Source organism: Mustela nigripes, chromosome 9, assembly GCF_022355385.1.
Source record: "Mustela nigripes isolate SB6536 chromosome 9, MUSNIG.SB6536, whole genome shotgun sequence".
NCBI lineage: Eukaryota > Metazoa > Chordata > Mammalia > Carnivora > Mustelidae > Mustela > Mustela nigripes.
Window position 1 is genome coordinate 4523653 of NC_081565.1, and position 27272 is coordinate 4550924.

Consider the following 27272-nt stretch of genomic DNA (forward strand, 5'->3'; position numbering starts at 1 on the left):
TTCAAGCAGGAGTTTTCTTATGGGGTTTATGTTTATTTGGGGGGGAGGGGGGGGGGGGGGGGGGGGGGGTAGGAGGTGGGCAGGGAAGAGGAGAAGCAGGGAGCCCGACGCGGGGCTGGATCCCAGGACCCTGGGGTCATGACCAGAGCCGAAGGCAGAAGCTTAACCTGCTGAGCCACCTGCGTGCACTTTTAGAACCTTTTAGAACCTGTTTTAATCATATCTTACAATATTGTATCTTTTTCTCAAAATTCTGTCTTTGGCTTCTAAATGTCTACCTCATTCTTTTTCTCCCCCTGCTGCTTTTTTAAGTGGAGAAAGGGGCCTCCCCCAAATCTTCCATAGTTTTGCTCTTCCTCTCTTATAATATATAATATTTAAAATGGAAAAATAATCCTTTCCATATTCCTAGAGAAAATTATCTTTAGTTACCTAAAAATGTGTAGGAGATCTGGGGTGCCTGGGTGGCTCAGTTGTTAAGCGTCTGCCTTTGGCTCAGGTCATGATCCCAGGGTTCTGGGGTCAAGCCCCGCAATGGACTCCCTGCTCGGCGGGGAGCCTGCTTCTCCCTCTCCCGCCCCCCCTGCTTGTGTTCCCTCTCTCGCTGTGTCTCTCTGTGTCAAGTAAATAAAAACTTTAAAAAAATGCGTAGGAGATCTAAAAAGTCTACATTGGGGCCTCCCCTCCCCAATCATTGAGGCGTCCAGGAGTCTCCGGGCCCTGCGCTCCATGTGAGGGCTAATCGCAGTGTGCAGTCGACGCCTCCCCCACCACGGGCCTCCTCGCCTCTCATCTGCCGTCTTGAAACGCTCTTAGTGCGCTGCTCTGGTGTGTCTGCCGCAGAGTAACTGCAGGGGTGATGGGGCTGAGCCCGGTGAGGGAGTTCTAGTGACGTACAGACCTGTCGGAGCTCGCGTCTAGAGGCCGCTGCAGTAACGGATCCTGCCTGTGGGCTCCTTGTGACACATTTAACGTGTTAGTCTGATGGAAAACAAGACTCCTACAGTGCTTTGACCAGTGATTAGCCGCGAGGAGGAGCGGAGGAGGGGGCGCTCTTTGACAGAGACCGGACTCTCTTGGGGTGTGAAGTTTGAAGTACAAAAACTCATGGTGGAATTTTCATATGTTCCATTTGGGAAGTGAAAAAATTTTATAACAGACTAGAACATCAAGCTCCGTATGGCATTTGTGGGATGTAAGGGCCTAGGTCCCCGGGGGTAGGGGGTGTTACTAAAAAGGGGGTGTGGCTCTTAAAGACAGATGGAGAAACATGCCCTCGTCCCCGAGGAACTGGATTAAACAGTTGCTTCAGGTGAGGGTCGCTTTAGACGTTTAATTTTCTTTACAAACTCTTCTCTGCCCCCCAGCTCAGCCCTCTCCTCCTGCCATAGCCGAGTGTACCAAAGTCTCGCCAACCTCATCCGTTGGTCTGACCAAGTGATGCTAGAAGGTGTGAACTCAGAAGATAAAGAGGCGGTGACAACCGTGAAGGGAGTCATCAAGGCTGTGCTGGACGGAGTAAAGGTAGGATGCAAGCGCCGGGTAGCCTCCCTGCTGGCGTCTGTCACACAAGACCTTGTTCCCGAACCAGACACCTTGGAACCACATCTCCCTGCATCTCCGGTGTGGGTGTACTGCTCTGTCCCATAGCCGTTCACTTCTCTCTGGTACAGATGGCTCACACAGCAATGTAAGTGCTAATGGAGTGCTCGTCTCCATAGCTGGAAAGGCTGCCGGAAGCAGTCAGACTTTATTGAGCACATATTAAATCTTCAGTGAGTCTTTATATTACAGCTCTGGCTGTGCGTGCTTGCTGGCTAGACAAAAGGCAGAGGAAATTGTTTTTGCAAAATTCTCAGCAAGTCAGTCACTATCTTTTCATGTTATAAGAACTTCTGGGATTCTTGTTAGAAAAGCGGGATTGAGATGAGTAAGAAGTGAAACTGTCTGGATTTGAAATCCTTGATGCAGTCTGTGACTTTACTAGCCAGGGAAGTCAGAAACAGCATGGTGGGAAATTGTGAATTACAGTTAAGGTGGGAGGTGAAGGCCGGAGAGGGTCTGGAATTGGGGTCCGTGGGACAAACTCTGATTTAGAGATAATAAGTCCTAGTGGGTGAGGAGCAAGGCAGGATATTAAGCATGAAGTGGGTGAGGGCCTTTGGGTCAGGATTAGGGCTGTGAGCAGTGGGAAAGTAGAGACCCTGCTATCTTGTGAGGCCATATTATGTAGTGGAAAGAGAGCTAGTCTAGGGCCTGGCTGGGTTTGAATCCCAAGTTCACTCCTTACTAGTCTGTGAAGTTGAGCGATTTACTCAAAGACTTGTACCTTAATTAACTCGTCTATAAAATGGGTATAATAATAGTGCCTTATATCCTAGGGTTGTGGGAAGTATTAAATTAGTTTCTACATATAAAGCTTTTAGAACAAAGACTGGCACACACTAAGCACTCAGACTGTAACTGCTTTCTTTTTTTTTTTTTTCTTTTTACTAATTTTGTGGTGCTGAGTGTATGCTTTAGAAACGAATCTCTTGGCTTGGGGGAATTAAAAAAAAAAAGTAGCCGTGTCATCTTCCTTTCTACACCCTTCAGTCCCCAAATGTAGCTGAGGTCCGTAAGAAGTGCTTTCTCCGCCCAACCCTGCTATCAGATTCCCGAAAGCTGCCTCCTCTGGTTCTGGAGCGTGGACTAGGGGCCCCACACATGGTAAAAACGGTAGAGGAAAGGCTAAGAAAGCATTGCTTAATGTTTCGAATTGCTCCAGAGTGAACCGTGTCAACTGGGGAGGTCTTGGTGGCTCCCTGCCTCCAGCTCTAGGGAAGGAGCTGCCACGTCAGCTGGGAGCGTCATGGAGTTCACCTAGAGGGAGGCTTGATTGGGTGAAGCAAGTCTCCTCTGATGGCTCCAGGCCCTCTTCTTTCCCCGAGGTTTATGAGGTCCCACATCGTCTGTTTTGGCCAGTGAGACTTCAGGGTATAGCCCATTGTGGCTGTTGTGCAAGACCTTTGTCACCGTCCAGATTTTGGAGTGCATTCAGACATAGTGATCCACGGAATCTTCCCCGCAGCTCTCGGAGGCCGGCAGGGCAGAAGGAGACGTGACCTGGGTCCATGCTTCCTCAGAGTCTGTAGAGATCTGGCTCGCCCAGCTCTGGCTCTTCCTGTCCAGGCTTCTGGAAATGCTGTTATTGAAAGTTGTTGTTCTGCAGGTGACATGGTTCCGGTTTCCTACTGCCGCATGATAATGAGATGTGCAGAACCAGTCAGAATGCCCGAAACAGAGGAGGTGGAGTTTCCGTGTGTAGAGCTTTGTCACGTTCCCAAGTCAGTTTCTGTTATGGAATCATTAAACCACCACAGTGTCCATTGAAAGACATGTCTAAAAGACACATTCCTGATTTCTTAAATTAACCAGTGAGAGCGGGAGAGAGAGAAACTGACAGATTGTGAACGCATCTGTGTCTGGAAACAAGAAACTTTTCCTCAGTTGTTTTTAAAATACTTAACCCAGAAGGAAGACTCTGTAGGTGATGAGCTCTGTGAATTCAGTTCCGTTTCATTTACTCAGGAAGCATTTATCGAAAACCGCCTGTGCGCAGGCCGTGTGATGGCGTTGGGCATGTAGTGGTAAAACGGGTGCAGTCCCGGCCCTGACGCCGCGTCTGTCGGAAGAGGGGAGGGGGCAACAGAGGTCGTAATCTGGGATTGTAACTAGGATGAGTGTTATAAAAGCAAAAATGGCACAGGGTCTTACTTGGCTTTTGGGGAGACCTTCCTTTTTTAGGGTGGTCAGTGACTCTTCCCAGAGGGAGAGACAGGCCAAAGGCAGAGGGCTGTGCAGGAGTCGGCTTAGTCCTGGAGGCTTTAGGGGTTCAGATCAGTTCAGGCCACAGCGACAGTCCAGACACTGTGCTGTTGGCGTGTGTTGCCGGGGCCTCATAGTACCGGCAGCGGACACTTTTTCCCTCCTCACGCTCATGACCATTCTGAACGTGGGCCTCCTTGCCCCTTCACAGGCGTGGGAGCACGCTCGGGCCGACAGTGGTCAGGGGCAAGGTCCTGCCTCATGCCGGGGCCTGCCCCATCACCCTCGGCTGCCTCCCACGTGCCCTGCCTCCACACTGGCTGGCCTCCGGCTTCTCTGCCGGTGTCCCATCAGGCTGAGCACACCGTATAAGCCTGTGTCCTGGTGCTGTGAGAGCCTCAGTTGGCTGGGAGGGTCAGGGCCCTGCAGAAACGAAACAGATTTCTGAGGATGTCTTTATCCTACTTGTAGAAGTGCTGGCACGTTCCTTTAAACTGAGTCACCGCCTTTTAAGTAACTCATTCAGTTGGTAAATGGAATCCTTTTTTTTTTTTTTTAAAGGTTAAAGAAGTGTTTTACAGGATTACTTTGTTTAGTTTACTATTTATATTATTTATTACATATTATTATATTTATGTTATATAATATATTTAGTTTATTGTTTAAATGTCACTTGTTAGCCCTGTAAGCTTGGGCAAGATACTTCTGTGAGTTTCCGGTAGGTTTTTAAATATTTACCCTGAAGAACTAAAGAAGGATTGAGTAAGACAGTGTACATCAAGTAGCTGGTAAGTGCGAGGTGTCCAGTGAACGGTGGTGAGTACTGTTAGCCGTGGAAACGATAGTACCCAGGATGGCTCACGTTTGCCAGTTCTTCACAGTGGGTGTGGCTCTTCTCCACGCGTCTCCCGTCAAGAGGCAGAGCCGTTATTACCCGACCTAGCCCAGGCAGGTGCTCTGCTCGCGGCCCGGGGCTCAGAGAGGATGGTGACTCCCCGAGGAAGCAAGGTGAAGGCCCGAGCTTTCCCTGGCACTGGCTGTTGGGAGCCGAGCTCCTCAGACTCCAGCAGGAGACCCGGGTCTTCCTTTGGCAGCCAGCGCCCCAGCTCTCCCTACCTTTGCCGTCTGTCAGCTTCTCCTCTCTTCTCTGGAGCACAGTCTCTTACCCACCGCCCTGCGCTCCGCTTTGTTCTCTCTGCAGACCTCCCAGGGACGTCGGTTCTCAGACGGAGGGCCTCTTCCCCTGACCTCCAGCTCCCCCCAACACACACACCACTGACGCTCACACTGGTTTTTTTTAACCCTTCTAATGCTGACAGCCTTGGAGGAAAATGTGGAACACCTGCAGTTCCGCCGTCTAATTGTCACTCCCAAAACTGGACTTGTGTACCACGCCAGACTCCCTTCGCATATGTTAACCTAAAAAAATAAAAATTATTTTACTAGCAGAATGGGTTTAGTTGAGAAGAGCAGAGAATTGCAGTTTGGGACATGCAAGCTATGGCAAAACCACAGGCAAGTCCAACAAAGAAAGGAAGGAGCGTGGCTTTATGGACAGGACTTTGGGAGCGGCTGTCCTGGACCGAAGTCCCCTGGAGAAGCAGGACTTCAGGGCAAGGGCGGTTCCTCACTGGCTGAGCTGCTGGGGTAGTGGATTTCTCTTCGGAGAAGCGTCCGTCCTTCCCTGTTGGGTCTGTAGCCATGATTCCCTCCTGTGGCGGGGGCCTCTGCTGGGGTCTCTGAGTGATGGTTCTTCCTGAAATCGTTGGCTGTGGTGTGGTTCCCCTTTCTAGCCAGCCAGCTCCACTTTAGTGAGGTTTCTCTGTATTAGAATTTTCACCTACAACAGGAATACTTCAAAAGAAATATTTTTCTGACTGTATCAGTTAGGATTAGGTTTGACTACAAGAAAATCCAAAATAATTCTGGTTTTTAAAAGATAAAACTGTGTTTCTCCTTCGTGTACAAAATGTTCACAGTCTGATAAGTAGTCTGAGGTTAAATAACATTTTCATACGATGATCAGGGATGTGGTCCTCTCCTCTCTTGCTTTCCTGCCTGCCATCCTTAGCACGTGGATTCCACCTCGTGGTCCAGAGTGACTGCTCAGTCTCCATCCATCATGACTATATTCCAGCCAATGAGGAGGAAGAGAGAGTAAGGTGTGTCTTCTCCATTTAAGGGTGCTTCCTCAAAGGCCTTAGGAAATTCACTCACATTTTATTGACCAGAATTTGGTGACATGTCTGGCTGAAATTCTGTTAATAAGGAAGAACAGGTAGCAGGGGCAACTAGCTGTCACTACCACACTGACATCTCAAATAAGCCATCTCTTTTATTCCTCATTCAGCCCATTTTACATTTTTTGATGAAAAACTACAAGCATTTGCAGAGGAAAAGACAGGACAGTGAAGGCCCGTCCCAGAGCTTCCACAGTTGTCTGCTCACGGCCAGTCTTCTGTACCTCAGCCCACTCCCCTGCGCCATGGGAAGCAAATCCCAGCTGTCTGTCCTTACGTCTGTAAATGCCTTCGTGTGTAGCTCCAGGCCAAGGCAGGCTCTTCTGCGAGGGGCCAGGTAGTACATATTTGAAGCCTCTCAGGCTACAGTGATTTCTGCTGTATTTTGGTCTCTGTTACACATTCTTTGGTGTTTGTTCATTTTGACTTTTTAAAGATTTTGTTTATTTGAGAGAGAGAGAGAGAATGTGCAGGGGGAGGGGCAGAGGGCAAGGGCCAAAAGCAGACTCCCTGCCAAGTGTGGCGCCTGAAAGGGGTGGGGTGGGGGGCTGTGATCCCGGACTCAGACCATGACTCGAGCCAAAATCAAGAGCCAGACCCTTAACCAGCTGAGCCACCCAGGCCCCCCCTTAAAGCGTTCTTACCTTGAGGGCCTCACAGGAAGCAAGCCCTGAGCTGAACCTGGCCTGCACACAGCATGTAGTTTCCTATGTAGTAAAGCTCGCGCACATCGGGTGCCTGGATGGCACAGGTGGCGAAGCGGGTGGTGAAGCCTCTGCCTTGGGCTCTGGTCATAATCCCAGGGTCCTGGGATAAAGTCCCGCATTGGGCTCCCTGCTCAGTGGGGAGCCTGCTTCTCCCTCTCCCTGTTCCTCTGTGCTCTCTCAAATAAATAAATAAAATCTTTTAGAAAAAAATAAAGCTCATATACTTACTAGTTTATTAAAATGTGTCTAAAGATCCCTTTTCTCTTTGTTTTTGTCCTTGTAACTTAACTTATTTTTAGAAGGGGTTGGTTGCTGCTGCTGAAAGTCTCCCACATTCTGGGTTGTGCTGGTGGCACCTGTGCCGTGTTGTTCAGCATGTGCCTCTGTCCCTAGAACTGAGGCTGAATCAGATTCAGGTTTCCGTATTTTGAATCCTTCCTAGGCCTCCCTGCATCTCCATCAGAAGGCTTCTTTCCCTCTTCAGTGTTAGCAGCCATTGATGGTTATCGTCTAGATCCATTAATTGATTAGGAGTTGCAAAATGATGACTTTCTAATTCTTTGTGCCGTTAATCCATCATCACTCAGCTGGGACACACTTAAATGGCAGACTTCCTGTGTCAATTTGTAGTTATTCTGAGTTCTAATTCTCAGAGGAAAGGCAGGATCGGACCTCAGTTCCTTCCCTTATTTACCAGTTATCAAAATAGTGAGTGTTTCTAGCATCCTTTTTTTTTTTTTTTTTTAAGATTTTATTTATTTATTTGACAGACAGAAATCACAAGTAGGCAGAGAGGCAGGCAACGGGAGAGGGGGAAGCAGGCTCCCTGCCGAGCAGAGAGCCCGATGTGGGGCTCGATCCCAGGACCCTGAGATCATGATCTGAGCTGAAGGCAGAGGCTTTAACCCACTGAGCCACCCAGGTGCCCTCCTAGCATCCTTTAACACAACCAGTCAACCGAGCTTTTTCAGATACGATCTTGAACTCATGGCTGTGCCTGTGCTGGTCGTGCTCCAGTCCACTGTGGTTGTCACTCTTCCTGGTGCCCAGGCCTCATCTTGGGCCGCTGAAGACATCTTCGGGCTGTTTCCTGAGTTCCCTGTGGCATGACCCTAGAGGTCTTTGAGAGTTTTCTTACATTTTCATATGAAAAGATATTCGAGGTTCCTCTGATAGTTATTTTCTTTGGGCGTGGCGGTGGCGCAGGAAATGCCTTATTGAGATCTCATTCCCAGACCATAGAATTCGCTCACTTACAATGTACAATACAGTGATTTTGGGAGGGGTATGTTCACAGTTTGTACAACCATCACCGTAATCAATTTTACATGTTTATCCCCTCAGGAAGGAACCTCATATCCTTTATGTTCTCCCCAGACCCGCTCTCCATTCCTTGCCATCCCCCCGGCCTTGGGTAGCCTCTGGACTACTTTCTGTCTCTGTAGATTTGCCTGTCAAGGGAGTTGGATCCTCTGTGGCCTTGTGTGACTAGCTCCTGTCTGTGTTATGGTTTCAGAGTTCACCCATGTGAGAGCGTGTGTTCTTTTTATTGCCAAATAATACCCCATTGTGTGGCTGTCCCACGTCTTGTTTATTTGTGGACATCTGGATGGCTGTGTTGTTTCTACCTTTTGGTGATAAGGAGTAATGCTACCACGAGCACTCCCGTACCCGGCTTTTTGTGGATGTGTATCATCCTTTCCCTTGGTTACACACCTCGGAGCACAGTCACCAGGTGACACGGTGACTCCCGCGTTGCTTCCTGTGTCTTCTAAAGCAGCTGCGTCAGCTCTCTGCCCCGCCAGCAGTATCTGCGGGTTCCAGCGGCTCCAGCTTCTCCGCATCCTCTTGGTTCCCGCTTGTCCCTTGATGTGGCCGTCTCGGTGGGCTTGAAGTGGGACCGCACGGTGGCTTTGATCTGCAGTTCCCTGGCTAATGATGTTGGGTCTGTTTCGTGTGCTTCTTGGTCATTTATATATCTCTCTGGAGAAATGTCTGCTCAAATCCTTTGAGATTCAGTTTTTCATTGGCTTATCTTTTTATTATTGAGTTATAAGTCATCTTGTCCATTTCTTACACAGACCTGGAGTCAGCCATTCCTCGAAGGAGCTGGGGTGCCCTTTGCTGGGCGATGGAGGTGGAGACCTCCATCTGTTCTCATTGCTGCTGCCTGGTCACATGGTTTCTCTGAGACAAAACATCTGGAGATTTTACTGGTACTTCCAACTCACCTTCACAACCACCGGGGTTTTCACTTACCCTCATCAACACGGTGTCTTCATTTTCTTTCCTCTCACACTGAATTTGAGGTCTCCTCTGGCTGCCTCGTCTTTAGACTGTTTGAGGAATGCCAGCCAGTGCCTTGTGGCTGGACTGAACCCCTGAGAGCCGACACCAGGAGTCACTGACCACCCAGCCCCCGCGTGCACCTTGCCTGCGGAGGACCGCCTGTTCCTGACTGCATGGGCGAGGGAGGACACTGGTTTGGCTCTGTTGCTGCCTCACACCCCTCACACCTAGGATGTGGGTGGAAAGGTCCCTTTTTGTCAGCATAAAAAACCTGGACACCCTGTGATTGCATTCTGCTGCTTCAGTGCAGGAAGTCCCGCTGGTGGCGCTTCCAGTGGACTCAGTGAAGGACTTGTCCTAGAGCAAGCTCATCAGTAGAGGCCCCGTGTCATGACCTGAACCTAGAGTTCTCGCAGAGCCAGAGAGTGATGGAGGATAGACAACAAGGGGACAGGGTGAGGGTGACAGCGAGAGGACGGGGTCAGCACAGCAGGCCACTGATGGCAGGGTGGCACTTTTTGGTGACAGCATATGGAAACTTGGAGGGCATCAGCCACGGTCTGGTGTCCTCATGGTGGGGGCAGCATGGCAGTGAGTCGTACGATGTGAGCGGTGCCCATGGGCACGTCTCCTAAGGAGCCCTTTTGTGTGCGGCCTGTGTCTGCTCTGGCCGGCAGGAGCCCTGTCTTAGTGCCAGAGAGAAGACGGGAGCAGTTGGGATCGATCGCTCCTCTCTTCCGCGGGCACCGCAGCTCATACTTGGAATTGATGAAGGTCATTTGAGATAGAAGCAGCCCTGTGATCAGTTTCAGCGTGAATAAAATAAGCACCAAAGTAGGTACGATACACTTAGAAAGACATCTCACCAAATGCCTTTTGGCCTTTGAAAACCACTTTTCAGTGACTGGGTAGCCGTCTGCTTCCAGTCACCGGCTATGGACACAGTTTGGTACCGCCTTCCCCGTCCTTTCAAACCGTGCCTCACGAGGACTGCAAAGTCTGACATCCTGCTCAGAAATTCTGCCATTAGCTTGAGGTGTCAGGCTCTTGCCAAGTAACGGACGGTCAGCTTTGAGTGTGAGCTTAGGGTCGTTGCCCCAGGAGCCAGGGACGTGCACCTTCTTAGGGCTGTCCTTTGTCTCACTGTTCGGCCCGGAAGGTTGGTGGGGTAGAAAGGCTGCCTGCGCCTTCCGCATCCTCTGCAGGCCGAGGCCAGCAAACCGGAGTGAGGGAGCTCCTGCCATCCGTGTCGTCCTCTTGGAACTCGGGTGCGCGCCTGCACATTCGTGCCCGTCATTCCGGGGCTCTTGTGCCATTGCTTATTAGTGGAGTTCACACAGCTGCCTCCCCAGAAAGATGACATTCTAATTATAATTGTTCGTGAATCAATGAAGAATTAGTGGAATTTTTTTCCTACATCAGCAGATGCAAGTATGCAGGCTTCTCCCTGTTCTCTCGCCCTGTTTGTGGAGAAGAGGGAGAGCGGACGCGCGTCTTTCGGGACTCGGGCCTGGCCCTGCGAGCCCTCTGACTCTGTGATCTCGGCCGTGCAGCCCGCCGACGAGCCGCCTCTCCCGTCCTCTCGCTGCCTGCTCGCTCCTTGGCGCGCCGTCTGTCCGCCCTCTCTCTGTCCTAGCCTGTCCGTGCTCACCAGCTAGGTAGCTGGTCTTCACCGTCCGTGAGATCGCGTTCAGCTCCTAAGTTGTGGTAACAGGAACATTCTTTCTTCCTCCAGCCCTCGACTCTTAGAGCTCTTGCTCCTGTTTCCCCAAGAACGGGCGCCGGCTGTCACAGGCCGGGCCGTGTAGCTTCCAGCCGTGTGTGCCGTTGGCTGCGTTTTTCTTTTTTTAATTAGCATTTCTGAAGTAATACATACTCACTGTAGAACACTGACAAGATGTAAAGAAACAAAACAAGAAAATAAGGGCTGTTTTGGGGTGCCTGGGTGGCTCAATGGATTAAGCTTCTGCCTTCGGCTCAAGTCATGATCTTGGGGTCCTGCAATCAAGCCCCTCGTCAGGCTCTCTGCTCAGCAGGGAGCTTGCTTCCCCCTCTCTCTCTGCCTGCCTCTCTCTCTCTACTCATGGTTCCTCTCTCTGTCAAATAAATAAATAAAATCTTTTTAAAAGGGGGGGGCTATTTTGGGGTGCCTGGGTGGCTCAGTGGGTTAAGCTTCTGCCTTCAGCTCAGGTCATCACCTTGGGGTCCTGGGATTGAGCGCCGCATCGGGTTCCCCGCTCAGCCAGAGGCCTGCTTCTTCCTCTCCCACTCCCTTGGCTTGTGTTCCTTCTCTGTCAAATAAATAAATAAAATCTTTAAAAAAAAAAAAAAAAAAAGAACCCTTGCTCTAGGGAGGATATTAACTCTGTTGTTACTGTCTACATTGTGATTCCTGCGTGTGGCGGTTTGAGTGTAGAGAGGCTTTGCAGGCTGATTTAGAGACATGTTGCCCATTTACGCCCCTTGCTGCCCCCTCCATAACTTCAGCAGCTGGAACCGCCCGCCTCCCCTACACAAGTAGGTCCTATCCAGATGCCCGTCAACGGGAGAGTGGATAAGGAAAGGGAGGTCTGTCCCTGCATTGGAATACAACTCAGCAACAAAAAGGAATGGCACGCTCGTGCACACACAAACACAGGTCGTCACGCTGAGCAGGAGGGGGAAGGGAATTGTGACACGGAGTAGGGCTGCGGAGGCTGGGGGAAGTGAGGAGGGGCTGTAGCGGGTACAGTGTCTTCTGTCGGGGTGCGAAGTCATAAAAGCAGTGCTGGTGGGCTCAGCCCCATGAGCAGACAAAAAACTGTCGGACTGTCCCCGATCAGTGGCTGGATTTTAAGGCATGGGAACTGGATTCCATAAGGCTGTTCAGAAACTGATGGGCGCCGAAGAGGACTAGAACTTTTGTTCTAGGCAAGAGTATTCTGAGAAATAGTGAAATTGGGGCACCTGGGTGGCTCAGTGGGTTAAGCCTCTGCCTTTAGCTCAGGTCATGATCTCAGGGTCCTGGGATCGAGCCCCGCATCGGGCTCTGTGCTCAGCAGGGAGCCTGCTTCCCCCCCCCCCCCCCGTGATCTCTCTGTCAAATAAATAAATAAAATCTTAGAAAAAAAAAGAAAGAAAGAAAGAAAGAGTGAAATAACATTGGGGCGGGGCAGCTGGACCGGGGAGAGTGGCGGAAATGCTCAGGATTTGTGATCATCAGAACCTATCACACTGGGGGAAACTGCATTCTAATTGGGGAAAAAAGTAAGTCCTGATCTTTTTTCTTTTGTTTTCTATTAAAATATTTTTTCCTGGGCGCGGGGTGGCTCAGGTCATGATCTCAGGGTCCTGGGATCGAGCCCCACATTGGGCTCTCTGCTCAGCTGGGAGCCTGCTTCCCTCTCTCTCTCTGCCTGCCCCTCTGCCTACTTGTGACCTCTCTCTCTGTGTCACATAAATAAATAAAATCTTTAAAAATATATATATTTTTTCCTAAGTCACGTCTCTGCTGGGTGATACACTGTTAACTTTCTGTCCCTCGACAAAGACGCCAGCCGGTCACCCCCATGCACCAGCTGCCACCATGCCCAGCGGCAGTTCACTTTGGGAAACCACCTTCCCGGTGCCAGAGGTTTGCTCCTCAGCACAGGCGGTGTCCTGCACATTACAGAATGCAGTGATTTTCAAGACCTAAAAAGGAGCTCTCCCCCACCACAAACTGACTGGGAATTGGGATTTAATTTGTGTATTGAACGTAGTCATTCTGAGACCATGGGGTTCGTCATTTCCCCCTTCCAAGAGGAAGTGGCATTATGCGTTTGAAACTTCTCAACATGCTCTGAAGGTATTTTTGGAGGCTAGGGGACATTTTGGGAAGTCATGCAGCTTACCTAAGTCAAATAGTACTTGCATTTCTAGTATGCGGAAAATGTGTAGGCACGAAAAGAGACTAGGCGGCGGAGGACACACCAGTGACCTACCTTGTGGGGGAAACCAAGCAGCAAGGAGCTTTCTTAGCGCCTCATGACTTCTCTCTTGTGCGGGGTTTAGGAGCTGGTCAGACTTACCATCGAGAAGCAGGGGCATCCGTCTCCAACCAGTCCAGTGAAACCCAGTTCCCCAGCCTGCAAACCCGACGGGTGAGTTCTGACTAAACCCTCCAGTCGCTGGGGAGAGAGTGGGAGCCGGAGTAGGCCGGCTGTTTGAGGCCTGTACTCTTTTCTCGACGACCTTGGGGTGGGCACCCGTATCACTTCAAAGTGTGCATAGCTCACATGCACTTTGAATTGTTGCCTGATTTTGAGGCTAACAGTCCACGTGACTCGGGATACCATGCAAGTGTCACGTGACCCACGCCTGTGCTTTTCTGGAGGAGCTTCCTTTCATCACTGGAGTGAACTTGGAAGGTTTGAGTTTGGGGGATTTGGCTTGAGAGCATTTAGCTTTATCAGGAAGGTAAACTGAGGGCCATGTGGACTGTTTTAAGGCCTTGCAACAGGTTCTAGCATAAGTGCCTAAAAAAATATAAAAGATCAATTTGGAGCATTTGGAGAGCCTTTAGGTCACGTAGTCTGAGGTTTCTTCCTACAGACAAGGAAACTGAGATGCGGTCAGGGGGACTTGGCCAGGCTCCTGCTGTGTGTGTTGGTGATCAAACCAGACTCGAAACCCCGCCTCTGCCATGGAGCTCCAGGCACAGTGTCCAGGGCTCCTGGTCCTCGGCCTGGTGGCTTGCATTATTTCCACGCCCTTCTGCCCCTCCCAGGACCTGTGTGTGCTCTGTAACCTTCTGTGATCCCAGATGTTTCTCATTCTCCAGCCAGTCTGAGCTCCCCCTGACAGATCGAGAGATGGAGATCCTAAACAAGACAACTGGCCTGTCCCAGTCGACCGAGCTTCTCCCAGACTCTACGGATGAGGAGGTTGCACCCCCCAAGCCCCCGTTACCTGGCATTCGGGTGGTTGATAACAGGTAATTTTTATATTTCTGGCACCCTCTGTACCTAAGGCATAATCTGATGAAAAGATGTAGGAGTGAAGGTGGTGCCATGAGGGTGAGAACTTGGAACCCAGCCCCTCGCTCCTTAGAAGCCTTGGAATCTTCATCTTCCTTGGGAAGGCATCTGTGGAGGACGTGAGCCTGGCCGCAGAGCCTTCTCTTGCCACACACTCCAAGAACTCCCAGTGGAGTGCCTTGTAGCCTTAGTACAACTTATGATGGACGGAAAAGAAAGGATTTTTCTAATTTTAGGTTTTTTGGCACTGATAGGTTTATTTTGGCAGCGGTGGAGTGGGACAGGAGGTGGAAGTGTGAGAAGTAGACGGGAAGTGTCTGATAATGAAACATTCCCACGTTCTGCATTCTCACGTCTTCGTAAAGAGCTTTCGTTTGGGTTATCCGGTTTGATCGGATCTCTTGATCTGTTTCAGTCCTCCGCCAGCGTTGCCGCCAAAGAAAAGACAGTCGGCTCCATCCCCGACCCGAGTGGCTGTCGTTGCCCCCATGAGTCGAGCCACCAGCGGCTCCAGTTTGCCTGTTGGGATTAATAGGCAGGTAATGTAGCCCCGTCTTGCAAGGCAGAGGAAGGCTTCGGGTTTGGGAGCCCTGATTATGCTGGTCTTCGGCCTCAGCAGGACTGCAGGACCTTGTCGTGGTTCCCTCGTCGGGGAGGGGGCAGGGGTGGAGAGGCTGGAGCTAGGAGTGTCTCCTGAGGGCATCTGAGGAGATGGGCCCCAGGGTGCTTGCTTGCTACACAGACCCAGCACTCAGCAGGGCTCCTTTCTCGGAAGTCACAGACCTGGCTTTTTACTGTTTACATCAAAGATGGGCTGTTGCGTCCGGTTTCGGAGTGTGGCAGTCTCCTCTAACTAAACGTGCTGACCCCTCTCCCCTGGGCCCTGCCACCGTTTCTCAGAAGTGACTTACGCTTGTCTTTCTTTCTCCACACGAGGATTTTGACGTGGACTGTTACACACAGAGGCGACTCTCAGGAGGCAGCCACTCGTACGGCGGGGAGTCGCCCCGCCTGTCCCCCTGCAGCAGCATAGGCAAGCTCAGCAAGTCGGACGAGCAGCTGTCCTCTCTGGACAGGGACAGCGGCCAGTGCTCCCGGAACACAAGCTGTGAAACACTCGGTGAGCGCCGGGCATCCTGGTCACGCCTCCTGTCTCATCGTTGCTTGATGGCTGCTTTGGGGTCACACAGGGAGGCCAGGCAGTGGTCGTACTGCCCTGGCCATTTCAGTCAGTCTGCTTCCTTGTCTGCAGAGTGAGGCTACCGACATCCACCTCTCTCAAGGAGGTGAGGCGTTTGAGTGCAATAACCATGTGCCTCAACGGAGGAGATGCTCAGGTGGTAGCCGTCATCACAGTCCATCTGCAGTGTGCAGTCTGGTTCCCTTTGCCCACATGGGAGTCACCTGTGCTCAGAGCTCTGGGTGGTGAAGGGGATGGTGAAGGGGAGAGCCCCTGACGACTTCGGATGGAGGGCGAAGGCAAGCGAGCAGCGCGTGCTGACCTCCTGGTGGGCGTGGGGGCGGGGGCAGGATATCGGGGACGGGGCAGAGGCAAGTCCAGAACCCAGCTGGGCAGGCGGTGTCCGGAGCTGTTTGTGTCCCGTGAGCTCGACGTTCCACTTGGAGAGTTTGTCTTCGAGATCTGTGGCAGGATTTCGATCCAAGGACATTAATGTCAGCATCATTGGGAGGAGTGGTAGACCAGAAACTCAGTGGTAGGAAAGCAGAGGAGTTGTGCGTGTGTGTGGTGGGATAACACGCGAGTCTGAGAAGTCAGTCACGATACACTGATCAACGGACAAAATCCAAGACCACCCACATGGTATTTTCTCAGTTGGGTTTTTTAAAAAAAGAATCCTAGGGGGAAAAAAGACTTTTAAGGAAATACATTAAAATGTAAACAGATTATAGTTAAATTATGGGATTGTGCATGATTTTTTTTCTATTTTGGCCACATATTCTACAGTGGTCACGCATTTTTCTTTCTTTTTTAAATAAGAAATTCAAAAAATACAGGAAAATACAAAGAACAGGGTAGCAAACAGTCATTTTCCTGCTTGCTTTTATGTGTTCAAGCAGGGAGAAGAATGAGGAATATAAAATACAGGGTAGAGATGAGACAGAAATCGTGTTTGTGTCGCGCACGAGTGAATGGGATCGGATAAAGCAGAGAGCTGGATCGCTGCTTTTTGCAGGGACCTGTGGCTGACAGTCATGTTTTTCCTGTTGTGAATGCAGATCACTACGATCCGGACTATGAGTTCCTTCAGCAAGACCTCTCTAACGCAGACCAGATACCTCAGCAAGTGGCCTGTAACCTTAGCCCGTTGCCGGAGTCCTTGGGAGAGTCTGGGTCTCCTTTTCCCGGCCATCCTCTTCAGTTGCCTCCAGCACCTCCGGAGGGGCCGTCGGCCGCGGGACAGCAGATGGACATGCCGCCCGCCCTCCCCGAGAAGAAGCGCAGGAGTGCGGCCTCTCAGACCACGGACAGTTCTGGCTGCCGAGTGTCCTATGAGCGGCACCCCTCCCAGTACGACAACATCTCCGAGGACGACCTGCCGAACCCAGCCTCGGTCCCGTCCGTCCCCTTCACGCCCTTTGCTGCTATTCTCCCCTTTCAGCAAGGAGGGTCCTCAGCCTCCGTCGAGTTTGTGGGTGATTTCACTGCTCCTGAGTCAACAGGTGACCCGGAAAAACCGCCTCCTCTACCGGAGAAGAAAAACAAACACAGTAAGCTTTAGTCGAGATGTTGTCAGGAAGCATACTCTGTGACCTAAAATGCGGGCGCGTTTGATCTGAGCATGTAAGCGTGAGGCCAGAATCAAATGAGCGGCCTCATAATTTCATAAAAGATGGGGCCTGTGGTATGTGGACACTTCTGGGAGCCTTGTTTTGTCGGTCCTGGTGATGGTTTGTAGAGCTTGTTAGGCTGACCTCTCTTACGGCCTCTCTCAGCTCTCAGGCCGCCAAAGAGCCCCGAGTGTCTGGCCTGAACACCCAGCGCCAGAGAAGTCAGTGAGGGTCACAGCTTCAGGACAGCATTACGGCAACATCCGGGTAAAGCGGGACGAACATTTGAATTGAGTTAGAGCTCACCGCGCCCACAGACGGGTTTCCAAGGAGCCCTGAGAGTGTGCAGCGTTGCTGTTCAGGGAGGTCGCTGGTGCGCCCCGCCCGTACCCCGTCCCCTGCCTGCCTTCTGTTTGCAGACAGGGACTGTCACAGAATGAGAACCCGAGGCTGTTTGGTCAGAGCTGCTGAGGACGTTTCTTAGACTGCATATTTGTAATTATGCTGTTACCAGGGTCCGGGGGTGGAGCTGAAATTTTAGATGTTTGTAGTTGGAATATTTTCCGACTGTCGCTTTGCCATCAAATTCCCAAGTAGAGATTGTTTTCCTGCTGGCGTCCAGCTCTCTCTGCCCCGCCCCGTCCCCCATTCCACTGGCCCACTGCTCCATCTGTCTGGCGGACTGGCCGTCACCATTTGGATGTATGTGTGGTCACCTGGGCCACACAGCCCCGGGCTCCCTGGCCTCAGCTGACGTGCCCAGCAGAGAACGTCCACCAACTAGGAACTGACTCTCCTTTCCAGATTCCCAAGTGAGAGCATCTAATTGGCCCCAGCTGGCATGGGGTCCACCCTCGAAGAAGGGGGGAGCGGTTAATGCGGCGGGGACGGCCCCGAGGGCGGCTGGGTGGGCCTTGTCTCCCAGCTCCTTGCTGGGTGTCGCCCAGGCTGCGTCCTGGCCTAGGGTGGTCTCGGCCCCCAGCTGGAGGGAGAGCTGGCTCTGCAGGGCTGGGGAGGTCATTCCCATCTGCCATTCACTTGTGAGAAACAGGGGACCGCCGCTGCTAGCGGGAGACCGCCAGCGGCAGCGCCGGGGATGTTCCCCTCAGTGTCTCTCCCTCTGCGCTGGCAGGCGTCTGGAGAGCTGTTGGCCTTTCCCCTCCACCCCGCTTACCTGGACTCAAGCAGTGTGCCGCCCTGGGTGCCCACCCTTTCCTCTCCCCGGAATCCTCTGAACCCAGAACGCAGGGCGCGAGTGATCGTGCACACTGCAGCAGGTGCCTGGTGTGGCCTGGCCATGGAGCCAGGGGCCTCACCTTCTCGGCTTTCAGAGCAGGTGTGGGCCACGGCCCATGTGGGGCTGCGGAGAGGAGCAGGAGGGGAGGCAGCCGCTCTTCCCTTTCCAACAGCCTCAAGTCTCCAGTGGCTAAAAATATTTTCTATTTAGACATCTATTTTTAGGCTTTATCTCTTCCATCACTGTCTGTAGCACTTGTGTCTGCAAACCTTGAAAAACTACTAAGAGCTTAAGGTGTGGCACGCCCTGGGCTAAAGCTTCACACACCATCGTGTTTAGTCTTCGCTGGCTTCAGGCAGTGATACTAGCGTGGTTCATAGAAGAAACCGGAGCGCAAAGGAACTGAGCCTTGCTGGCGACAGCTGGCAGCTGGGTGGCAGATCTGGGTCTTCCCAGCCCACGGCAGAGGAAGGGATCCGGCCCTCCTTTGTGGAGACCGTGTGGGTTTCAGTAGTAACTTCCAGGCAGCAGGAGGCCTTTTTTTGTGCCCCATGAAAAGACCCCCAAACTTGAGGCCTGGTCCTAGTCTCCAGTCCACTCTTCACTCCCCGTGGGAACCCGTGAGGAGTTCTGTCTTCGGCCTGGTGGAAGACTTGCAAAGTCACTTGGTGGGAAAGGAGGGAGCGAGTCATCATCTCTTGTATTTGGCTGATGCTGGACAAAGGTCAGACGTACACAGTCCTGATATCATAGTGTCCTTCTCCTTTGGGTTGCACTGATGTCCTGAGGGTCCTCTTGCTGAGGGCAGCCCTCCTAGCCCGTTGTGCCCGACCAGCTTCCTGATCGCTGCCTGCAGTCCTCGGTGCCAGCTGGCACGCCAGCCTGCCGAGCTTGCCCGGTGACACCTGCTGCTCTCTTCTCGGAGCTCCCGTGCTACCTTTGAAATGGACCCAGTCTTACTTATTTCTTGAAGGTCGTGAACCTCACTGCTATCTCTGTGCTTGGGAGCAGGTCCCAACAAGCGCTTAGACATCCGGAAGGTCAGTTCTTACTGAAACTTCCTGTTTTAGTCAGGAAGTTTAGTCTTTTTAGGGAGCACTCGGTGGGCATTTGGGATCCCCTTCTAAGGCTCGCACCTTCCTCTAGAACCTCATGGTGTCAGTCGTGCAGCACGCCAGAAGAGCATCACGGGGCTCGAGGGGGTGGCGAGCTACACTTGCCTTCAGGCAGCGGTGCCCTCCTGGGCGAGACCACCATTTCCTACCCGCCAGTTACAGCCACGCTCTGCTCTGCGCTCACTGGAGTGAAGACTTTCTTATTGATTCTTTGAAATAAAGGAGATACTTTGCACCCTCTCCTCCAGTGAAGGGCACCAAAAAGACACTGCAGAGAAGGGTGTTCCCTGTCTTCTTGACCCCAGCTGAGGGTCTCCAGTTAAGCCCCCAGCCTCAGGCCATGTGAAAATACAGAATGAATCTGTGCGGAATTGTACTGGACACTTTTTCTGGGTGTCCAGCAGGTGCTCCTTCCCAGCACTTGTGACGTGACCCAGGAGGAAGCACCCGGCTCTGGACGGTACCGTCGACCGCCGCCGTTCCTGTGCCGGCCCATACACGCACCGAAGTTCCTTTGCCTCCAAACCTGGGACCCTTTGTCTTCCCAGCTCCCTTCGTCACTAGCTCCCTCCTAGTGTGTGTGCCGCAGCCCTGCAAGGGAACTCCTCAGCCCTCGTTCCTCACTCACGGATCAAGTGGTCATAACCGCATTTTCCCTGCAAACACGGACATGTTCGTGCTTATAGGGAGTTCCCTCACTCTCGGGCGCTCCCTCCACCTCCAAGACAACGGGAGGGCGGTCCCGCACTTCAGGCCAGCCTTGACCTGGACTTCGCTGTGGGGAGGGTCAGATGTGGGTTCCCGTCCCACAGAGAGAGGGGGATTAGAAAAGGCTTGCTCCCACCCAGCCTCCCGGCTTCATGAGGGGCCAAAGGGCCGGACACAGTCAACTCCGAGCTATCACTTGCCCCGAACCTATAGAGCGTGTAGAAGGGCCTGGCTCTGGAGTTAGGGCTCCCATTGCTAACCCCAGGTGGGAGTGAGGTGCACACTGATGCCCCCATGCAACGGCTGAGGGCTCCGCGCCTGCCTCAGGACAGGGTGCCTGCGAGGCGGGGTCCTTGAGATGTTTTGCCTCCCCGGGCGGTCAAGGCCCCTGCTGGCATCTGTGGCTGGGCTCCCTGGCCATGAGGGTGCCCGGCTGAGTCAGGGAGCCTGCCCCTGGGCGGCCTTGAAGCTACGGGCAGAGCTACCCCAGGGGAGCAGGAGGGTGGCAAGGGCCAGGCTTTCTGAAGGAGGTTTAGGGGGGAGAGGGTGCACGTGTTTTCCTCACGGGCTGTGCCTCCCACCAGGATGTTCTGTAGCCTCTGGGCTCGAAGGGAGAGCGGGACTTAGTGGCTATCGCTTTATGTTTACCCGGTGGGGGCTTCACAAGACCCACCCAGGGCCATTGCCTGGTTTGGCAAGTCACGTGGTCGGGATAGATGAGGTGTGTTTCGTTCACTCATTCATTCTAGAGATATCTGTGGACCCTGCTGTGTGTCGGGCGCCGGTGGGGCAGCGGCAGACATGGGCCAGCCCTGTCCTCCGGTAGCTTCAACTCTCCAGGAACAGGCAGTGAATTCTGTTTTATCTGCTTTGAACATGTATCCTGAGTCACATCAACCTCACCACCTCCAGCCACACCATAATCTGTCACCTAAACAACCGCATGGCCCCAGAGTTGTTTTCTCAAGACAAAGCAGCTCCAGGCCAGCCTGGAGGGGAACCCTTCGTAGGTTCCCACTGGTATGGCAGCAGGTCGGCCTCGTTGCCCCGTTCCCACGGCCTGTCCTGACCCTCCCAAGTGATTGCCTCACTCCTTCCAGTCTCCCCTCTCTGGCTGTGCCCTGCTTTCTGGGCCCCTGGCCCGGCCTTTGCCATTGCCCGGTCTGCAGCCTCAGTGTGGAAGGCCTCAGATAGCTTCTCCGTGTTCTGGAGCCCCCAGCACCGAACCACTTCACTCTCTGTCCCCAGCATTCACACCTGGTCTGTCTTCTGTCTCCTGGGAGGGTGTGAGCCTCACATGAACAGAAGACTTGCTTGCTGGTCCCGGTGTGATCCCAGCCCCTGAGCTGGTGCCCAACATGTAGGTGCCCGGTAAAATCACATATGTGGGACAGTCCCACAGGTGGCTCAGGACTATGGGAAGGGCTAAGAGGATGCCATGGAGAGACAAGGAGGGGCTGCTGGGCGGACGGTTGGTGCGGAGCCTCTGGGGAAGCCAAGCCACAGGCAGGGGAGAGCCTGCTCGGCAGGACACATGCACCCATCCCTGATTGTTCCCAAGAGGGGAGGAAGACCACGCATCTGGGGTCAGAGGAGTGGGAAGTGGTGCCTAGCCTCGGGTGCGACCACAGGGTGCCAGGAAACCCCAGGGCTTTTGGGGGAGTGTGGGGGGTCCCCCACAAGCTTTTAAAAAAACAGACTACTTTCTAAAGCGGTTAAAGAGGTTTTTTGAGTGGTTTTAGGTTCAGGGCACCACTGAGTGGAAAGTACAGAGATTTCCCGCAGGTCCTGGCCTCCCCCATTGTCCCCTCTCCGCCACAGTGCTGTGTGTGAGTCACCCAGCCTGCACCGATGCGTCCCTGTCGGCCAGAGGCACAGCCTGCGTGGGGCTCACCCTTGCTGTGTGGCCGTGGGTTTTGGTTGGGCAGCATGGTGGGGGCGGGGTGCTCTGTGGGCTTGGCCATGGCTTGGCCATGGCTTGGCCGGGCAGGGAGGGGCCCTCTTGGGGCTGGCGGGGGGTTCAGCCGTGTGCCCCGCAGCCGCCCCCAGTAATGCTGGGCCGCCCCCCCCCCGCCCCGTGTACCCCGCAGTGCTGGCCTACATGCAGCTGCTGGAGGACTACTCGGAGCCGCAGCCGTCCGTGTTCTACCAGACGCCGCAGAACGAGCACATCTACCAGCAGAAGAACAAGCTCCTCATGGAGGTGTACGGCTTCAACGACTCGTTCAGCACCGAGGCCCCGCAGGAGCTGGCGCCGCCCCCCGCCCTGCCCCCCAAGCAGCGGCAGCTGGTAAGCCGCCCTCCGCCTGGGGACCCTCTGCTGCTGGGACCGCGCGGCTTCCCACGCGGGCGCTCTGCTTCCTCCGCCGGGCTCCCCCGACGCCCCACCCCGGGGGTGGCGGCGCCTTTCTCTCCCAGAGCAGCCCCAGGCAGCTGGGCCTGGCTGGTGCTCAGAATGTCTGCTTTCTCTGCTGACAGTCTCTTCTATTTTCCCTCTCTTCTCTGGCTCCAATATAGACCTCCCAGAAAGGAGGGACTCAATCAGGGCACAGGGCCTGGTCTGTGTAGGCCCATCTGTGGACTTGATTTACATAATGGCCCAACTACGCGGAGTGACTGACACCCCACCCTGGCCAGGGATGGCCCCGTGGAAACAAGCTCTATTGAAGCACGATGGCCTTACACAGAGCCGTTCTGTGTTCCCAGCGTGGCACCCTAGCTCCTCTGAAAAAGCCCCTGTGCGAGGAGCCCCTGTAGGGGCTATAGGTAATGAAGCCTAAGTCAGCACAGAGGGAGGGCTGTCCTGCCCGGGACAGGCAGATCACGTGTGCCTGCTGCGTCCCTCCGGAACCTTGTCCCTACGGCTCCCAGTTTACCAACCAGGGGGACTGTGGTCAGATGGTCGAGTCCGAGCAACTCACCGGGAGGAGTGCAGAGGGATTCTTGACCCGTTCCGAGCTGTACGTGCCGTCAGCGCTCATCGGCCGGGCCAGCCTGGTAGTGTTCCCACTGCAGAGGGGCCTGGCCATCTTTCGTCCTTCGTGAGAGGACACAGAGGTGCTGGCCTGCCTTTTCTGACCCTGGGTTACTCCTCGAGCCCCTGCCCCGCCCCAGGGGCCCCTGAGCTTTCCCGCATTTGGTGAGCTCAGGCTGACCGGGCAGAGCCCGGGCCTAGCTGTGTCTCAGGACTTGCACTCAGGGCAAGTCACCCACCTCAGGTCTTCACCCATTCCATGAACACCTGAATATGCCCCAGTATGAATCTACGTGGCTGTGAAAATGTTTCAGAAAACCATCTTTATCATGGAAATAGAAACACCTGCCCCAGGAACCCCGACCTAAAATGTATGGTTGAACAGTCAAATTAGATCTCATTGAGATCTGAAACATCTCAGCTCCTCCTGCCAGTGTCCACAGGTGCCCATCGGTCATCCTCGGACATCTCCGCACCATGGAGCCCCCGGCCTTCACACAGACCCCTAGGGAGCACTCAGAGTCAGAGCCTGAGTCGGGGAGCCCACCGAGCCCCCCCCCTTGCTGCAGGGCAGTAGCGAGGGGCCCAGGAGTGGGGCCAACGCCCTTCTGAGCGCCCCCTGTGTCCGCACTGCGGCTTCTCTTTGGCTTTGTGTGGTGCTCCCCATGGCCTCTGTCACACACACCCCCACCCCCCGTTAAGTCAGCTGAGGCTAAGGGAGCCAGAGAGACTTCACTGGAGCCCACCGGCCACGGGAAGTAGAAGATGGGGACCAAGCCCAGCTCTGGCTGCAGCCCGGCGTGGCTCGTGACGTGGGCTGTGCCTGCTGTGTGGCTGCCCTCGCGCGGACACAGACGCAGGAAGGCTTTTCACCAGCAAAAATAGTAGTTCTCATTGTGCCCGTTGGCCTGGTGCCGTGTGGCGGGCCTGGCTTTGAGCGCTTTACACACGGACGGGCCTAGACAGTTGTCCCCATTTTACAGATGCAGAGCCTGAGGCACACGGAGCTTTAAATAATGCCGGAGGCCAAACAGGTCCCAAATGGTGAGACCCAGGTTCAAAGCCAGGCGACCCGGCTCCAGCAGCACCCTCTGTGGAAGCAGGAATAACCCCAGGGTCTGCTCCCCAGGGGAGGACCATGAGGCCCCAAGTCCGTGCCAGAGCTGGATCCCGAGCCCCCCTGGCCTCCTTCCACATTGCCACCACTTCCAGTGGTAGGACGGTCAGCTTTCTAGATCCCTCGCAGGGGGTGAAGGAGCGCACCCTCTCGTCCGGGTAGACTCAGGCGGGCATCTTGGATTCCTCTGCTGAGCCAAGAAGCCGTCCCTCTCCAGAACGTCCAAGCAGAGTTAGGCAGCAGCCTGTGAGACTGTGTGTGCCCGCCTGACCGTTCTCCGCTTCTCTCCCTCCTTCCCTGTCTTCTCTCGTCCTCTGTCCAGCAGGCCTCCTGTGCTGCTGCTTCCTTCTCCTCTGTCTCCTACTGTGTCCAGCAAACTAAAGTGGCCTTCACCCCCGAGGACAGCAGTGCCACTCAGGGCATCAGTGTGTCCGTCTCTAACTCCTTTCTCAGCCGGCACGGCACCTTGCCTGTGCCCTCGGTGAGTCGCTCCCTGCTGTTCTTTGCTTGGCAACGTGCGTGTGAGCATTCATTTGTCGCCTGTGCCTCCTGACTTGTGTGCCGCTGCCCAGCCCTGACTCTGTCCCCTTGCAGACCCTGCACTAGATGGGAAGGGGCATGCGCAGTTGGTCCTCTGTGGCCCAGGGGACTGTGTGAAGTGGTGGGGTAGGCAGGGTGGGGTTGGGGACCGGGAAACGTTAGTGGGTCGCTCTCGGCATCACCATTCAGGTGTTAGCTGGCAGAAATCCTTTGGCCTTTTTACCCTGGTTTACCATTGGGCTGTGCGTCAGCCCTGTAAGTGTTCTGTATTGAAAGAGAAGTCCTCCTCCCATAGGAAGCAAGGCCAGGGAGAGCAGGCCTTACCAGGGAAGGACAGAGTTTGAGTCTGAGTCTACGGGCCTTGCCGGTTAACTTCTGCTGTGTAGTAAGGCACTGCAACTCTGCGGCTTAAAATGGCAGCAACTGTTTGTCAGTACTTAGGACACAGGCTGGTGGGGTGATGGACGGCCCATCTGGCTCTAGCTGTCCTCACCGACATCTCTGGGACCTCTGCTGGGACTGCCAGCCGCAGTGGCTGTGGCTGTGCCCCTCTGGACCCACCGGCCTCTGTGAGGCCAGCCCGGGCTTGCTGCGGCCCCAGGAACGGATGGGAGCATGCGGGGGTCTTTGGGCCTAGGCTCAGAACCGGCCCACTGTCTGTCACTTCCTGGCATTCTCTCGCTTGAATCACAAGGCTGATCTGGGATTCCAGGAGTAGGGAACTGGGCTCTGCCACTCACCGGGAGCTACTGCCCAGTCACCTTGCCGAGGAACATGGCTGCGGGAGGGGAACGGGCGCTGCTGTTTCTGTAAACAGTTTCCTTCCGACACATAGCGGGCACTAACCCTTGGAGAGGCAAGTACTGGTCTGTTACCTTCTGCTGAAATCCGCGTCTGTCCAGACACCCGAACGGCCACGTTCTTCCTTCAGTGTATTGAGATGAGACTGAGCAGCCCGGGAAGAGCTTGGCTGAGGCCGTGTTTGGGTTCTGCTTGAGATCGGCTTTGCCGTTGGGTAGTTTGTTTATGCCTCCTGCCTCCGTTTCATTCCTTTGAGATCACACGTGTCTTTTATTTGGTGATTGTGGGGATTGAGTAAAATCACACAGGAAAGTTTTATTATTACAGCTCTTGCTCTCAGAGTTCTGGGTTCTGGGCTCGGTTCCGTCCTTGTTCTGCACGTGAGAGCTGGGCCATGGGGCTTCATCTGCCTGGACTTCCTTTTCAGAACTCTACAGCCTGGTGACTCAGAGACCTCGCCAAGCTCGGTCTCCCAGTGTGGTGTTGTCTGGTTTCTGTCTTTGGGAACCATCCATCCGTGGCCCACGTTAAAACAGTCCTGCCTGCAGTGAGGAATGCACTGCTCCTTTGGGGGCTAGGGCCTACCTTTTTAGAGCCCTGAGCAACTGTGCGCTTGCCGTAGAAAGGCTAAACGCCCGTTCCTCCACACTCCTGGCCCTACCCTGGCACACAGACACCCTCTGTTTCCTCAGCAGGCATTTCTGGCAAGCTCCTTTCACAAATCCTGCAAAACTTGGCCTTTACACAATCCAGCTCTTGACTGTTTTTCCCACTCTGAACATAAAATAAGTGTGAGTTATCCTAAGAAAGTATCTACAATGTCCCTTTTGAACAGTTTGGGGTTGGAGGGCTGTCAGTGATCAGAACTGTTTGCTACAGAGTTGATGAAAGTTTGAGGGTATTTCAGTGAAGTTGGGGCGTGAGTGTGTCATGGTTTTCATCCCTTGGGACGCAGGGGAGAGTCAGGCCACCTTGCGCTGGAAAGACGGCATCCTCCGTCCCAGTGCTGCAGTGCAGCCCTGGGGAGTGAGCTACTGAAGGGCTTGCTTTCTTTTTTTTTTTTAAGATTTTATTTATTTATTTGAGAGAGAGAGAGAGAGTATGAGAGGATAGAGGTGAGAGGGAGACGCAGACTCCTTGCCAAGCAGGGAGCCCCATGTGGGACTTGATCCCGGGACTCCAGGATCATGACCTGTGTCAAAGGCAGTTGCTTAACCAACTGAGCCACCCGGGAAGGGGCTTTATTTCTTAAAAGGAAAGTCCCCCAGCCCCCAGAGCTATTAGTAATGGTCTGAATGTTTGGGACATTTGACATCTGATGTGCTGACACCCCAGAGAAGTGGTTTAGTGCCATGCCAGCATATTCTTCGTGTGTTCTCTGCTTGCATTCTGAGATGAGCCCCAGATGGAGGGCTTTGGGTTGTTCTCAGAGCAGCCCTGTATTACTGAATCTCATCGTTCTGTCCTTCCGGGGCCTGTGTCATCCTTCCAACATGGAATTCTGAAGGGGGGCCCCTTGGGAATATAGCTGTTGTCAGATGTGATGATGCCTCACCCTCTCGGCGACCTGTTCCTTCTGCTGGGGAAGATTCTAACCATTGAATACCTCCCGGGAACCTCCTGGCTCAGTCAGTCAAGTGTCCGACTCTTGATTTCAGCTTAGGTCATGATCTCAGGGTTGTGGGATCGGGCCTGGCTTCGGGCTCTGTGCTGAGTGTGGTGCCTGCTTAAGATATTCTCTCTCTCTCTCTCTCTGTCTGCCCCTCCACCCCCTCGTGCGTGCAGTCACACTCTCTCTTTAAAAAAAAAAAAGAAAACAAAACAAAATCTCTTGAATTAGAGCAGGAAAGCTGCATTGACCAAGCTTAATTGAAGTAGGGGCTGAAAACACGTCTTCTTCCGTCATCCCGGTGTTCCGGGATGAGTTACGCAGCAAGCACAGGGAACCCC

At 53.6% G+C, this 27272-nt stretch overlaps 1 protein-coding gene across 8 annotated transcripts in view; it reads left to right on the top strand.

The window, feature by feature from the left end:
* The window catches only part of RAPGEF1 (Rap guanine nucleotide exchange factor 1), a 112836-nt gene that overhangs the window by 54163 nt on the left and 31401 nt on the right, over window positions 1-27272 (top strand). For 4 of the 8 annotated variants that reach the window (XM_059410486.1, XM_059410489.1, XM_059410491.1 and 1 more), the window contains 8 exons: window positions 1368-1524; window positions 13076-13164; window positions 13845-13997; window positions 14456-14579; window positions 14977-15160; window positions 16279-16770; window positions 21981-22180; window positions 24304-24462. In XM_059410486.1, coding sequence (XP_059266469.1) covers window positions 1368-1524; window positions 13076-13164; window positions 13845-13997; window positions 14456-14579; window positions 14977-15160; window positions 16279-16770; window positions 21981-22180; window positions 24304-24462 — 1558 coding nt within the window. The remainder of the gene's footprint in view (window positions 1-1367; window positions 1525-13075; window positions 13165-13844; window positions 13998-14455; window positions 14580-14976; window positions 15161-16278; window positions 16771-21980; window positions 22181-24303; window positions 24463-27272) is intronic. The other 4 variants (XM_059410487.1, XM_059410490.1, XM_059410492.1 and 1 more) reach the window with 2 other exon arrangements.